This window comes from Scyliorhinus canicula, chromosome 7 (assembly GCF_902713615.1).
Source record: "Scyliorhinus canicula chromosome 7, sScyCan1.1, whole genome shotgun sequence".
NCBI classification, from domain to species: domain Eukaryota; kingdom Metazoa; phylum Chordata; class Chondrichthyes; order Carcharhiniformes; family Scyliorhinidae; genus Scyliorhinus; species Scyliorhinus canicula.
This window is the reverse complement of record NC_052152.1, coordinates 23,500,445-23,516,618: the sequence shown is the minus strand read 5'-3', so window position 1 is coordinate 23,516,618 and position 16,174 is coordinate 23,500,445. Positions and strand designations below refer to the sequence as shown.

The following is a 16,174-nucleotide window of genomic DNA, read 5'->3' as shown; positions in this document are numbered from 1 at the left end:
AATGACAACACACTTCACTCTAGCACATGATGTCAAGCAGGGACTTGTGTCTCTGTTCGTATCTTGTCTGTATGGATAGATATGGCACTGACCAATTGACATCTTGTTGCAGTATATATACAGTTGAAGACTGAACATGATTTCAAATTCTAATCATGTCTTTAATCCAAGATAATTAAAGCATTCAACATATCAGTGTCTAATCTTATAACATTAAATCGTATCTTCATTGTTTTTATCCAACAGAATGTTGTTGGTAACCTGCGAATTGCATTTAAGATTTTATATAAACTCACATACGAAAGAATAGATTAAACTGAGAACAATTGGTTAATCTCAATAGGTTGGCAGGTTTTGTACATATAATGATCCTACACACTGCCTAAAAGATGATAAAATCCAGTTTTTAGCAGTCACGCATTTTCAGCTCACTAACTTGATATTTCTAGCCAAGCAGTGCCTCCTTGTGGAGGAGAAAATATTGAATATTCTGCATGGAAGCATGGTAAAAGCAAGTGGAAGTGTTTTCTTTTAAACAAACACACTGCAATGTATATTAGACATCCAATAGTAAAGTTAAAAAATGAACTTCTAATTGTTACCTCCACACCTAACTTTCCTTGCATGTTTTCTTCCTCAATGGCATGTACACTGGATTCATATGTTTTAATGACATATTAATTAACATTAATTCTTCAATGTTAAATAAGCCCTATTTCACTGGGATAAAGTACTCAATAAAATTTACCAATACTTTAATATTAGATGCATACGAAAAGGCGTTATAATCAAGAAAATGAAATTTACCAGGTAAAACAAACTTCCCTATCCTACAACTGTCTCATAAACCTTCCTGAATGGAAATTTCAATGTAGTATGAATACAGGAATGTTAAAGTATGAGGAGCAAACAGGAACGTACGATTGAACTGGGGAGTTCACGGTGGAGAGAAAACTTGCAAAATGGCCAGTTTTCCTGCCTTTTATAATTCTATTCTATCTGAATAATATTGTGGAAAACACCATAATCTGCTATCTCAGGCCACTTCCTTAATTCAAAGTTGTTTTTTTTTCAAATTATCTGATAATTCCATTTTAATTACTAAATTTGCTAAACTGGATCATTTAAATGTTTGTAAATATTTGTCCTGCAAATATAGTTATTACAACACATTAGCACTAAGTGGTGACATTTTGTAACAATGTCCAATTAAAAGGTGTTTACTGAAGTCATACAGGACAACTATTAATGCTGAAGTATTTAATGATCCAATTATACTCTTTCCATCAAGCAGCAGGGGAGTAGCTTGAAGCATCAACAGCAAGTATTTTGCCTGTGCAAGGAAGCAAAGAGGGGGATATTGAAGAGAAGGTCAATACCATGTTACTGGGGCAGTTTAGCTCAGTTGATTGGGCAACTGTTTCATGATACGGAACGATGCCAACAGCGCAGGTTCAATTCAAATACTGGCTGAGGTTGTTCATGAAGGCCCCACCTTCTCAACTTTGCCCTCGCTTAAGGTGTGATGACCCTCAGGTTAAATCACCGCCAGTCAACTCTCTCAAAGGGTCAAGTGCCTATGGGTCCTCTGGGACTGTGGCAACATTTAGACTCTCATATACCAACCCCATGCTCCAACACACTCAGATACAGAAGTGTGTTAGAAATTTACATTAAAGAAAATAAAGGAATTCAAGCAGATAAAGCAATCTATCCTGCTCTATAGTTTGCGAAAGAAAATTATCTGGACGTTGTAAAATGAAATACAACAAAACAAGATAAATAAACATTCCAATATATTTCCTAATTAGAAAAATTGATTTATGAGGGATTATTTTAAACTTTTGAAATTACGCTTTGCTTTTAAAATACCATCACAGTGTATTGGCAAATTAGCCTTACAGTATGGCTTGGCTCAGGACTTACTCACAGGACTGGTTCCAGCGAGGGCACTACTGGGAAAGAATATGCAATTGTAAGCTAGTGAGCTCAGCTTTTCACCTTGGTCCAAATTGAGAAATAACCTGCCAAGACCCTGTGTCTCCGCAGACCCTGTGTCTCCTTGGGTTTCTTCCGGGTGCTCTAGTTTCCTCCCACAGTCTAAATATGTGCAGGTTAGGTGGATTGGCCATGGTAAATTGCCCCTAAGTGTCCAAAGATTTGGTGGAGCTACAGAATTACAGGACAGCAGTGTAGTGGGTCTAGGTAGGTGCTCTTTCAGAGGATCGGTCCAGACGTGATGGGCCGAATGGCCTCATTCTGCACTGTAGGGATTCTATGGAGGACCAAGACCTCAACTATATTCAGTAACTTCCAATCGAAGATGCCAGCAATAACTTGTTCCTGCATAAACCTAATCACCCAAGTCCAATCAAAATATTTGATGTAATTGTTTGCAGAAATGCATTTATCCACATTACCCAAAAAAAAGCCCATCTTGCCCAATGCAACAAAATCCTTACCTCTCCCGTGGTTAGCAGGTAGACTGGTGTTAGAGGCGGTGTTTCGCTGAGTTCACAGCTAAGTTGTAAGTATGTCAGAATTTTTGTCATTACTTCATATCGCAGTGCATTGCTCAATTTCAGTGTTCTGAAATCCTGCTGTACATGGGTCTCTTTTGAATTGGGAGGAATTTCAAGGTGAACCTGTATATACACACACAACCAAAACATTGTCAGTCGGTCAATAAAAACAAAACCTCTGAAATGAACCCTGGAAGAATGTGCAGGACTACGGGGGAAGGTGGGAGAATAGCACGAGGTGAAATGCTCATTTGGAGAGCTGGCACAGACATGATGGATCGAATGGCCTTCTTCAGTGTTGTAACCATTCTGTGAATTTGTCTCATTCATAACATTCATGGTTTTGTGCAGGGTCGCCTCTTCCTTCTATCCCACAACAACTCTAATTTTCTTTTATTCTAGACTCCTTCGCCAATTATGACTAGCCATTGAACAGGCATCACAAAAGTAACCTAGAAGAAATCATCTCTTCAACTTTTCTAATCAGATTAAATAGGAAAAGAGATGACTCTAGGGTGAACTAAATTACAAGAACGATGAAAAAGAACCCAGACAATTGGAGGAGCCAAATTGAAAATTAGAATGCGAGGAGTAAGTGAAGTCACATAATTTCTTTGAGGTACAATGGATTGCAGAATAACTGAGATGGGAAGACTGACAAATCTAGCAGAAAACAGTGACAATTACAAGGATGTGTTTTTAAATGAATGAAAAATGAATGAAAATCACTTATTGTCACAAGTAGGCTTCAATGAAGTTACTGTGAAAAGCCCCTAGTCGCCACATTCCGGCGTCTGTTCAGGGAGGCTGGTACGGGAACATTCACTTGCTAAATTTCCATTCAGGGCAGGAACAAGGAGGGGAAGACAGTATAGAGTTATTCTAAACAAGAAGGAGGAGGCAATTTCTTACAAATAAAATCAAACTTTTATTCACTGTACCTGGCAGAGAACAGCTTCTCCTTCATTGTCTCCATGAGGTAAACATACGATTACTATGTCCTTTTCAGGATTAGTCAAACTCCCCCAAAGCTCAAGACTTTCAGCGGCTTCTTCTGTGCTATTAATCTCTCTTAAGAATGCTTTGCCACTGGTAAAAGCATGGAGGGTTATGTCTTTGCTGTCAGATTTAGAAAAGCAGAACCTGTGAATCTTTTTCTTCAATTCTTTTTTGAGAGATACTTTGATCTCCCCAAAAGAAAATGATGTGCAGAGTCCCAAGATCTTCCCACCTCTGGACAGGTAAGTCATGAATCTTGCATGAATCTGTTCAGGCACTGGATCATCACATGCCACAACAAGCAACAAAGTATTATCAACCCAAGGAACTTTCAGAACTTGCTCTTCTAGAAGAGGATAAACCACATAGCTGTCATTGTCAAGGCAATCCAACAGGACAGATTTTATCTGCTGAAACTTTATCAAGTACTGACGATAATCAGATCCAACATATATCAACACATTGGGAGGTTTCCCAGATTTGTTGCTTTGCCTTGTGTTTACCACTGAATTATCCTCTCCAATCACTGTGTCATCAGAACTTCCACAATAATCTTCAGGGAGGTCCTGTAGGTTTTCCGCCGAGGCATATTTGACTGATTCGATGGTGCTGCTTTCCAACTCCAAACACTCTGAGCAACTGGCAAGGTGAAGGCAGTAGCCTTCATGCTTCTCAAGTTCCTTTTCTTCTTGGGTTGCCTGAAACTCTCCAGTGTGAACTCCTATAATTTCATCCATTGCTGGTTGTTGATATTTCTCAGCAGAACCAATTGTACTATAGCAATCACCACATGAACCTACATTTGGTTCAATCACTGATTTGATTAAAGTACCTTTAGGACAGGTGTCTATTTCAGTATCCAGATCCTGAATCAGTTCTTTCCTTTCTTTTTCAAAGACAGCACCTGATTTCAGCAGCTCCATTTGAACTGATTCATTGAGCGGTAGAGCTGAAAGAAATACAAAAGTATTTGAAATCAGTAAAATTGAGCTGGTACTGTATGAAGCATTCCTAAATGTAAACAATGACAAGTTAAAGAAAACACTATCCAGAAATCCAACCAAACATTTCCCAAGTGTTGTGTCAATCATTAAATAGAAATGAAGAGATTTAATCTGATTGACACAATTACCTTCTGAAGAAACAAGTATTTCCGGTTTTGGTTTACAAATTCGTAGGTCGTGTCCGGATTTCTCCGTCTCTGCCCCAAAATGGACAGCTAACCACTTCCAGGTTTCTGCCAACATCACTTTGCTCACCAACACTTAAGAACCAAAGTAAGAGCAGCAGGTGCTATTATCTTATTAGCCAAGGGAAATAAAAGTCTGAAATAGCTCCAGTGTTAATTGGACTGGGTGAACCAGTTCTCTTACCACTTTTAAGGTGGCAGTGGCTATTAAATCTTCGCTCTTTGGGTCAGTCAGACACATACTGGGGGTCTGGCTGTCATTGCCAGATACCTCAGCTAATCGTAAGCTCTGTACAAAGGCATAATGTAACATCTCACAAAATACAGAACAGGAAGAGCTGGTGTGTGCAGACAAATTCAGTGTCTGATGTTTCCTGAGGTATCAGAAGCCAGCCCTGATTTGTAAAAAATTGTTCAAGGTTTGTGGCTCCTTTAGCTTTTTCCACTGGGAACATTTTGCTTACCTCAGTATTAACACAGAGCTCAAAAGTATTTACTGTGCAGCCATCATCAAATCCATGTCCACTGCTTGCAATTGTACATACTGTTTCACTTGTTATCTAAAATCATTATTTATTTCATGATATTAAATGGGCAACTTATTTGAAAAGTTATATGGCGGCTTTAACATTTTAGATTGGCTCTGCCAGTCCTGATGTGGAAATTTACCCACTCTGGATGAATTACCTTGTTTATTTTAACAAAGCAGCTGTGACGTTGCTCGGGGAGAAGGTAACACAGTGGTAATTTCACTGGGCTAGTAATACAGAGGCCCAGCTACTATTCTGGGGACATCGGTTCAAATCATACCATGACATGCAGCTAATAAATCTTAAATATAAAGCTGGTCTCAGTGATGGTGACTATGACGATTATCATCAATTGTTGCAAAATCCCATCCAATTCACTAATGTCTGGGAAGGAAATCTACCACCTGGCCTGGACTGACCTACATGTGACTCCAGAACTAAAGCAATATAGCTGAATCCGAACTGCCACCAGTTCAAGAACAATCAGAGATGGGTAACAAATGCCGACTTGTTCAGCGACACTCATATGTCATGAAAGAATAAAGAAAAATAATTGCACCAGATCTGCTCCCCAATGATTCATGCAAGTAGTGTAGAGAATAACGGGAACACAACAACGACCATGCAAAAAATTTCCATCTAATTGTCTCACTCCTGCTGAGAGGTTCCATAGCCTTCACCCTTCAGAGTTTAGAATTGCACACAATATGAAATGTCAAATTTGAAATGAAATGAAATGAAATGAAAATCACTTATTGTCACAAGTAGGCTTCAAATGAAGTTACTGTGAAAAGCCCCTAGTCGCCACATTCTGGCGCCTGTTCGGGGAGGCTGGTACGGGAATTGAACCGTGCTGCTGACCTGCTTTGGTCTGCTTTAAAAGCCAGCTCTTTAGCCCTGTGCTAAACCAGCCCCAGTTTTGCAAAATTTGCAATCTTACCAGTATCCAGCAGTTGGCAGAGTCTCTTTGAAACAAAGTACTAAAACCAACATAAATGCTCAAATCAAAGAAAGTAAACCCTCATGTTACCAGATTCCAGAGATATAGGGTCAAATTCTCCCCAAACAATGACTGTCATTTTGGGCTGTGATTCCCACCAGGTGTTTGGCTGCAAGCCAGGTCACAATAAACCCAAACTTAGCTTGAGAGTGCAGGAGGCCATTCAGCCCATCGAGTCTGCACCAACCCTCCGAAAGAGCACCCGACCTAGGCCCATTCCCCTGCCTTACCCTTGTAAACCCAGTCAACCTTGACACCAAGGGCAATTTAACATGGCCAATACACCTAACCTGCACATCTTTGGACTGTGGGAGAAAACCGGAGTACTTGGAGGAATGCCATGCAGACACAGGGAGAACATGCATATGCCACAGACAGTCACAAAAAGCTGGATTGAACCCGGGTCCCTGGTGCTGTGAGAAGGCAGTGCTAACCACTGTGCCACCCAAGGATGCGCTTATTTTAGAGGTAGTTGAGCACAGATTTACCAGACTCATTCCTGGGATGGCGGGACTGACGTATGGGGAGAGATGGAGTTGGTTAGAATTATATTCACAGGTGTTCAGAAGAATGAGGGCGGGTTAAATTCTAACAGGACTGGGCAGGGTAGATGTAGGAAGGGTGTTCCCAATGATGGGGGAGTCCAGAAACAGGGATCACAGTCTGAGGATATGGAGTAGACCATTTAGAGCTGAGAGGAGGAGAAAGTTCTTCACCCAGAAGTGGCGAGCCTGTGGAATTCTCACAGAAAGGAGAAAGGCCAAAACATTGTATATTTTCAAGAAGATACGGCTCTTGGGGCTAAAGGGATCAAACGATATGGCGAGGAAGCAGGAATTGGTTATTTAGTTGGATGATCAGCCATGATCATAATGAATGGCAGAGCGGCCTCGAAGGGTGTGGTCTATTCCTGCCCCTATTAATGATAGCAACGGTTCCCAAATTGGATTGGGCCAGGGCCCCAGCCGAGAAGGGCTCAGGGTGTCCCTGAGAAGGGCCGAGGCAGGGGGTCTGAAAAGGGCTTGTGTGTGTGATGGTGAGGTGGGCAGGGGAGTGGTAGGAGGAGAGAGAGGAGATATAAATTGTTGCCATGTGACATTGCAAGGTGTTTGTGTCAAATTATTTTAAAACATGCTTGCAAGTTTATTAGAGACACCAGAGGAAGTTTCACATAGGTGTTGACAAATAGCCGCCAGAGGAATCCTTATCCAAGAACATTAATGTGTTTAATGCAACCAAAACATTGAAAGTTGAAGCTCAGTTAATTAAAAACAAAAAGATACTCACAGACTATTTTTTGAGGAACCATTCCATCATCCATTTGTAATTTGTTCTCCAAGAAGGCTATTCCAAGCCTACTAAAATCATCCACGTTTGCTTCAGCAATTAATTTGTAGGGATTGCCAAGTAAATAGGCCAATGGTATGCATAGGTCAGAATATTTTAAAACCTACAGAATAAAAAATATCGTTGTTCTGTAATAAGATGCAACTTTAAATAACTGTAAAATTCAATTAGTGCAGGGTAGAAAAGATCTACCCAAATCTTAAAGATATTCAGTGTGGCCTCTGCAATTTCAATACAATAGTGGCCATTTGAAAGTGTCATATCATGGCCAGGGATTTGAGGATGGCGGTGGTTCCTGTCCTGCCATCTGGGTCAGTGGGGAAGACATCCCCGCTGATACTGCCTGCCCTGCCACCATCTCACGTTGCAACGAATGTCAACTGGCTGCAGGCGGGGCTTCCACCCCACAGCTGACTGGCGGCAGCTCTATAGCCCCTGCAGTGCCAGAAGCTGCAGTGGATAGAACTAGAATTGTGTGTAGTGCCTACAGCCCATTCCAGGAAAAGGTAAGTTTTGGCAGTCTCAGGGCGGGGAGGCTTGAGGAAGGGAAAGACGGGGGGGGGAAAATTGGGGTGTCAGGGAGTGGATAGAGGGGAAGGTTTGGGGAGAGAGAGGGGGGGGGGGGGGGAGAAGAGAGGCGGTCCAGCAGTTAAAGGGGGGGAGGGGAAATCATGCAAAGTTAAAAGGGTCCCTCTACTCCCTTCCCGCCCAATGCCCAACCCCAATTATTTTGGGACTTCCGCCATACATGGGAACTCCTCCTGCTAGCCTACAACTGGAGGATGGATGGATGGGAAATGACCCTTGTGGTCAATAGTTCATAACTTAAAGGCCTCACTTGTGGCAAGAGTGGGTAGACGTTACAAGGCTTCACCAGCCCCAGCGTAAAATTGCTGAGAGGTCAGGGTGAGTAGGAACCCAGCAGGAAGCCCATATCTGTGTTATTTCAAGCTCACCCCCTACAAGCCCTCCGGGCCATGCCTATTTGAACTGTGAAAGGTTTCAGCAGTACAGGCACTAGTAGGGAGTGGTAAGAGGCATTTGGGAGGGTAAGTTAAGGGCATTGTCCAAGAAATTATGATCCCAGACCAAACCTCAACAGTTGCTAGAATAGCGGACAGAAACCCCAACATTTATTTCATTTGGAAGACCGTGAGGAAAAGATACCTTCCTCCAGGAGTGATTCTATGCACATGTAGGGATGTATATTAAAACAAACATTATTAACACAGTATTACTAGCTTTAGCATCATAAAGAAAATAGCTTACAATTATCCATTAAACAATGTTTAACAATACAACAAAATAACAACTCCTAACTACTATATTTATCTTCACTCAAACAACATACATCTCAGGTCAAAATCCACTTTTAAACACAGTTAGCTTACCCAGGAATATTTGCTTGAATATTCCCTTCAGGAACCCAGATTCTAGCCAGTCAACCTACTGTTTTCACCTGTCAGCCTTTGAGAGACAGCTCCTGTCCTGTTCACAGTCAAATCTTTAACTCAATGTTTTGAGAGCAACTGATGGTCTGCCCAAAATTACTGAGTTTCAAAACTGAAAACGCAACATCTGACAACTTTTCAGTCCCTAATTCCTCCCATTAACTATATTATCTTACTCCCCAGGGCCTTCTTTAGGAGAGTGACCGGCAGTATTCTGAGCTTTGTGTGGGCACATGGGACTCCGAGAGTGAGGAGGGTATTCCTGGAGCGAGGAAGGGATAGAGGCGGGCTGGCGCTGCCCAACCTTCTGGGGTACTATTGGGCAGCCAATGTGTCAATGGTGCGTAAATGGGTGATGGAGGGGGGAGGGGCGGCGTGGAAAAGAATGGAGATGGCGTCATGTAGAGGTACAAGCCTGGGTGCCATGGTAACGGCACCGTTGCCGCTCTCCCCCAAGAGGGTTACCACGAGCCCGGTGGTGGCGGCGACCCTAAGAATCTGGGGACAGTGGAGACGGCATCGGGGGGAAACAGGGGGCTCGATGGAGGCTCCACTGGGTGGCAACCATCGGTTCATCCCAGGGAACACGGATGGGGGATTCAGGGGATGGCAAAGGGCGGGCATCAGCAAATTGAGGGACCTGTTTATTGGCGGGAGGTTTGCGGGCCTGGGGGGACTGGAAGATAAATTTGGCCTTCCCCAGGGGAACATGTTCAGATACTTGCAGGTAAAGGCGTTTGCTAGGCGACAGGTAGAGGGATTCCCTTTGCTGCCCTCGCAGGGGACGATGGACAGAGTGCTTTCGGGGGTGTGGGTAGGAGAGGGGAAGGTGTCTGACATCTATAAGGTAATGCAGGAGGTGGAGGAGTCGTCAGTGGAGGAGCTGAAGGCTAAATGGGAGGAGGAACTCGGGGAGCAGATAGAGGACGGGACTTGGGCGGAGGACTTGGAGAGAGTCAACTCCTCCTCCTCATGTGCGAGGCTTAGTCTCATCCAATTTAAGGTGCTGCACCGGGCCCATATGTCCGGGACTAGGATGAGTAGGTTCTTCGGGGGTGAGGACAGGTGCACCAGATGTTCGGGGAGTCCTGCGAACCACGCCCATATGTTCTGGGCATGCCCAGCACTGGAAGAATTCTGGAAGGGGGTGGCGGGGACGGTGTCGAGGGTGGTTGGATCCAGGGTCAAACCAGGGTGGGGACTCGCGATTTTTGGGGTTGGGGTGGAGCCGGGAGTGCAGGAGGCGAAAGAGGCCGGTGTCCTGGCCTTTGCGTCCCTAGTAGCCCGTCGAAGGATTCTGTTACAATGGAAGGATGCAAGGCCCCCAAGCGTGGAGACCTGGATCAGTGACATGGCGGGATTTATAAAATTGGAAAAGGTCAAATTTGCCCTGAGAGGATCAATACAAGGGTTCTATAAACGATGGTAGCCTTTTCTGGACTTCCTGGCTCAGAGATAGGTAACTGGGTCAATAGCAGCAGCAACCGGGGGGGGGGGGGGGGGGGGGGGGTGCATTATTGTAGTGTTTATTCTGTAACTTTATAGTGTGTTAATTTGCGTTGTTGTTAAAATGCTGGGTTGTTCATGGGGATGGGGCGACTGTATATGATTGTTAATATTATTGTTATTTTCGGTATTTTACTAAGGTGCGTTATTGTTGTATAAAATCAAAATTTCTCAATAAAAATTATTTTTTAAAAAAAATTTAAAAAACTAAAAAAAAAACTATATTATCTTACTAAGTCAAACACAATGGGCACAATTTAATGGAAACATTTCCTTAGTGTCATTTGGGCGCGATTGGCAGGGTGTTTCTCAATGGCTAGTGTCAAGATCGGCACTTAGTACCGGAAATGAAACCTCACGCGTTTCTCGCCATTACCAGCTGTCTCGCCACTAACCGGGGGGGGGGAGGACTGTTTTTAAACACCCTCGCCACTCATTCCCAGTCAACACACTAGCATGGCAGTGCACAGACCTGCTCCTCATTTTGGGGATGACGAGCTGGCCAGGCTTCTCGATGGCGATGAGATACGTGGCATCCTGTTCCCCCAAGGGGTGGGTAGAGGGCCAGCAGCAGGGCCACGAATACCGCCTGGGAGGCTGACGCAACAGCTGTCAGTGCGGGCAGCACGATAAGGAGGACCACCATACAATATAGGACGACCAACGACCTCCACCGAGCTGCAAGCATAAGTTACCACTCCCTCCTAGCATCAGTTCCACCTGTCACCCCTTAAATTCCCAACCACCCCCCACTACAAATCATCGGCACAACCAGCACAATCCCTCATGTTCACTTATGGTGCCCACACATACTACCTGCTATAGACCCCCTAATCCATCAAGTGCTCGGCTCACACAGTCCTCTCTTTGCCCCTGTAGGGGAAGATAGTCCATAATAAGCGGGAAAGGGCCAAGACGAGCGGGGCGGGGGGGGGGGGGGGGGGGGGGGGGGGGGGGGGGGGGGGGGGGGGGGGGGGGGGGTAACCAGTCCTCACCCCATATGAGGGACCAGGCCATGGAAACAGTGGGGTTGTCCAAAGACAAAGTCACCGACAGCGAGGTTGGCCTGTGCTGCAGAGGTGAGGATCCACTGCCCCTTCATCCAGATGACCTGTCTTCAGTGAGTTATTCATGTCAGGCAAAATTATCCTTCCATATGTCCATTCTCTCACAGGATCTCCATCTGATGGGGTCAGGCCATCGGAGTCATCCCCCCCCCCCCCCCCCCCCCCCCCCCCCGCCCCCCGCCCTTCAACCCAGGCATCACTAGGAGGAGAGCTCCGAGAAGACTACCATTGAGGCATCACAGCCACCACCTTCCAATCAGTTAGGGCTTCCACCCTGGAGCCCTTAAACCCCCAAGTCTTCTCCACCATTACATGTCCCACCTTTTCTTAAGAGTGCCACCCAGCAAGCCAGTTGTACTGGAAAATCTGACTCTGCATAGTCATCCCAACGACAGCGAGAACCCGGAAACCACAAACTCCTCCCAGGAACATTGGGAAGACCATGCTCCGGTGCACTCCCCTGATCTACACACTCACTCCTCGGTCAAGGATACCCCCTGTGCTGAAGAGCTCTAGTGTTTGATTGTTGGCTACTGCCTCTATGGTACTACTTCTAGAGTTCAGGCAAATTGTTCAGGCTTCAAAGTTTGATTGAAATGCGATGCAATAATCTTTGTCTGAGACATGGCATGTGTACCCACAAGAAGCCACTCGAGAATATTTTGTTTATTAAACAGTCAACAGTAATAAAGATTTGAAAATCAACTATGCAACATTCCATGCGGCAATCAGTCACTGAGCCAAAAACAAAAGCAGTAAGCAGTAAGAGCCAGGAGAGGAAATCCCAGACCACGGACCCAAGGAGTGAAGTGGAGCAGGACATGGCGGATGAAGAGGGCGCACCAACATAAACGGTGTCCCAACCACCGACAGGGCATTGGATGGAATGCCTAATGCAGGAGCTCCTGAAAAACAGGGACGCCAACAAGGAGGACCTCATGATAACCATGCAGGCAGTCGCAGTGATGACGCTCGTCCCCTTCAAAGAGGCACTGGAGAGGACAGAGCGGCCACCAGCCAAAGCAACCGGATCGCCTCACTCGAGCAGGAATTCCAGAGCTTAGGGCCCAAGCAGCTGAAGGCCCATCTGCCAATGGTGAGCACTGAAAATCGGGGATATGTAAAGTGACAGATTTAGAGAAACAAGGAGGTCTTGCGGATTGTAGGGCTGGAGCAGAATTTTGGATGAACTCAAGTTTGTTCTTCAAAAAGGGATAATAACTCATCTACTAAGCAAAATAATGGAGTCATAAACACTAAAGTTATTCAAAATGTAGTTAGTAGTTCAAAAGGGATGGATTTGACTACAAGAAAGTGAGTTTTTAAATATAAAGGACTTAAATCAATACGGCATATTTCATAACCTCAGACCCAGAGGGTTGTATGTTCCAGTCTCACTAGATTTGATCGTAATCTAGGGTTGAATCTCAGTGCCGTGAGGGAGTACTGTACTGTTGGAGGTAACATCTTTCAGATGAAGTGTGGAACCAAGGTACTGTCTTCTGACTTCAGGTAGAAATGCATGGCATGGAATGTAGACATGTAGAGTAATTCTTCAGGCGTCCTGGCCAATATTTATCCCTCGACCATGCTTAAAACAAATGATTTTGTCATTTATTTCATTGATGTTTGGGTCCTTCTACTGCAAATTTGTTGCCGCACTTTACAACAATGACAGAGCATCAAAAGTTCTCAAAGTGAGATGCAAAGACCCAGATCACAATGAATCACAAACACTTTAAAGAGGCTCTCAGCAACTGATCCACTGCATCGTTTGTCTGCCACAAACATGATTCTCATTTACATGTTACTCTTTTTAAAATGCAAGAGACCTTCCAGATTTCTGAGCTGCAAAATAGCTAGACAGCCATCAGTTACAGCGACCGATAACACTTACTCCCAGCTGGTCAACCTTGAAAGCCCTAATGTACAGATACTGTACATATTGCACGACAAAAGTAACAAAGTACTTGTGAAGTGGTATGAAAAGCCCAACTATCAATATGCATTAGTACCTGATAAAATTGCAGTCATGTCAGAATTTAAAATCCTTTATTGTGGACGGTATCATTTATGAACTGCACAAATCCATTGATTTGTGTCGAACATAGCAATGGACTTTGGAAGAAAATGAAATAATCCCATCCAACAATCCCTAATTTGTTTAAATTGACTTAAAAAAATAATTGCTTGTCTCATCAAAACCAAGACTGTCATGGGGTTGAAATCACTGTTACGAACCAAAGCTTCTCAATATGATACTTAACTGTTTTAACAGGAAGTGAGGCCATACTGTTATTTTTTGGATGTTTAATGAAAATGTATGTCAAGCAGCAGAGAATGAGGAATTCAAAAGTTGCAACATTATATAGTGCTGGTTTTCGAGCAGTCCAATTCAGACTCTGTGGCACCCAAGAGATGGGGTGGGACTCAGTTCGATTGGTTGGCTGATGGCTAATGAATTGGCCAATAGGCCATATTCTGCCCAGTAACAGGTGGTGATTGGGTCCTACCCAAGTGGAATGATTTCCAGAGACTCTAGGAAAGTAAAGTTGGGTCTCTGGACACTCAGTGGAAAGGACTTGCTCTCTCTCTCTCTCTCTCTCTTGTTTTCTTTAGAAAGGCTGCTGTATTTCTGAAACTGCAGAGACTTGAATGACTACAGTGAAAACCGTTACAGACTGGAAAGCAAAAATCTTGACCTGAAAGCCTTCTTTGAAGGAATGTATGCTGGGAACAACCATCTGAAACAAAGACTCTCATCTTTTACTTATTATTTTCACCCCTCTCTTCCCCTCTATGTTGGTTTGTTGTGTGTGAAAGTGCGTATCTACGACTCTGGGTCATGGGGGGCTGGGATTGACAATGTCCTAGTCATAACAAATTTTTGTTTTTTATAATAATAATCTTTATTACTGTCACAAGTAAGCTTACATTAACACTGCAATAACGTTACTGTGAAAATCCCCTAGTCGCCACATTCCAGCGCCTGTTCGGGTACACAGAGGGAGAATTCACAATGTCCAATTCACCTGACAAGCACATCTTTCGGGACTTGTCGGAGGAAACCGAAGCACCCAGAGGAAACCCACATGGAGAGAACGTGCAGACTCTGCAGACAGTGACCCAAGCGGGACTCTGTCGCTGTGAAGCAACAGTGCTAACCATTGTGCTACCATGCCACCCTTCTTTTGATAATAAATCAATCATTCTGCTTTGTTGAAAGAAGCCAGAAAGAAAACGGCAGCGAAGGTAAATCATTTTGGTGAGTGAATTAAACTTCTAAATGGCATAACCAGTGTGGTATTGGGGCTAGCTAATCTGTGCACTGTACCATCAGACTGTTTGTCCTACAAATGATGTTGGTCGAATTGCAATTTCCTCCAGCTGAACACTGATATGACTAAATCTACTAACTCCAGCCACTGCCACCAAATCTATACCCCAGTCAATTTTTCCATTGCTAAACCTAGCTACTATTCCAAGCTAGACCAGACTCTTTGCACTCTCAGCAACCTACTCAAACCAGCTTTGAACCTTTGATGCCCAAATTAGAAAGACCACCATAACACAGTCAGTTTCTACCTCTACAAATTCCCAACACACAAGAGTTAAAATTTTCATCCTGGTGTTTAAATCCCTTCATTACCTCAACCCTCCCTATCCCGGTAATATCCTCCAGTATGAAAAGACATGCTCCCTTCCCTTCTCCCATTCTTCACTGCTTTCACTCAGGCCGCTTGTGCACTGCACCACTGATCTTTAAGGAAGAGATTTTTGAGTACAGACTAGGTAACATTCCAGCAAGATGGACAGGCAGGGGAATCATGAGTAGGGGAATCAAAGCCTGGGCTCCTTGGATGACAAGTGAGGTAGAGAATAGGATGAAACAAAAAAAAAAGAGGATGTTTGATGCATTTCAGCTGAATTCATAATGCCAAGTACAATAGGCATAGAAAGGAAGTAAAAATAAAAAATAAAATTGCCAAACAGTGAATATGAGAATTGAATAGCAGTATTGAAATGCAATAGAATAGTATCGAAAAGCAGTAGAGAATTGAATAACATAAAAGGGAACAGAAAAGTCTTCTAAAGGTGAAGAGACAGGATGGTGGATTAGGTTAAATAAAGTGGTATATGTTTAGAGCTCAGAGCAAGGCTCAAAAACATTATGTACTTTGAAATAAAAATAGGAAATGGTGGAAAAATGCAGCATCTGTGGAGCGAGGAACAGAGTTAACTTATCGAGTCCATATGACTCATTGTCAGAGTATTTTGTATTGGTGTTTATTAAGAAAGAGGAGGCTGGCAAAATATCGGTTGAAGCAGAGATATTAGAGGTAATGGACGGGGTAAAAAACTGATAGGGAAGATGTACAGGAACGGCTGGCCATGCTTTGAGTAACTAAGTTGCCTGGTCTGGATGGCTTGCATCCCAGGTTACGAAGGGATAGTGGATCGGCTTTCCATGATCTTCCAATCTTCTTTAGAAATGGGAAAGGTGCCAGAGGATTGAAAAGTGGCAAATACGAGACCCTTGTTCAAGAAAGGATGCGAATACTC

At 43.8% G+C, this 16,174-nt stretch overlaps 1 protein-coding gene across 3 annotated transcripts in view; it reads right to left on the bottom strand.

Moving 5' to 3' along the window:
- hlcs (holocarboxylase synthetase (biotin-(proprionyl-CoA-carboxylase (ATP-hydrolysing)) ligase)) overlaps positions 1-16,174 on the bottom strand; it is a 152,016-nt gene that overhangs the window by 98,629 nt on the left and 37,213 nt on the right. For all 3 annotated transcript variants that reach the window (XM_038801560.1, XM_038801559.1, XM_038801558.1), the window contains exons 3-5: positions 7,528-7,690; positions 3,464-4,470; positions 2,463-2,645 (exon numbers count right to left, since the gene is read on the bottom strand). In XM_038801560.1, coding sequence (XP_038657488.1) covers positions 2,463-2,645; positions 3,464-4,470; positions 7,528-7,690 — 1,353 coding nt within the window. The remainder of the gene's footprint in view (positions 1-2,462; positions 2,646-3,463; positions 4,471-7,527; positions 7,691-16,174) is intronic.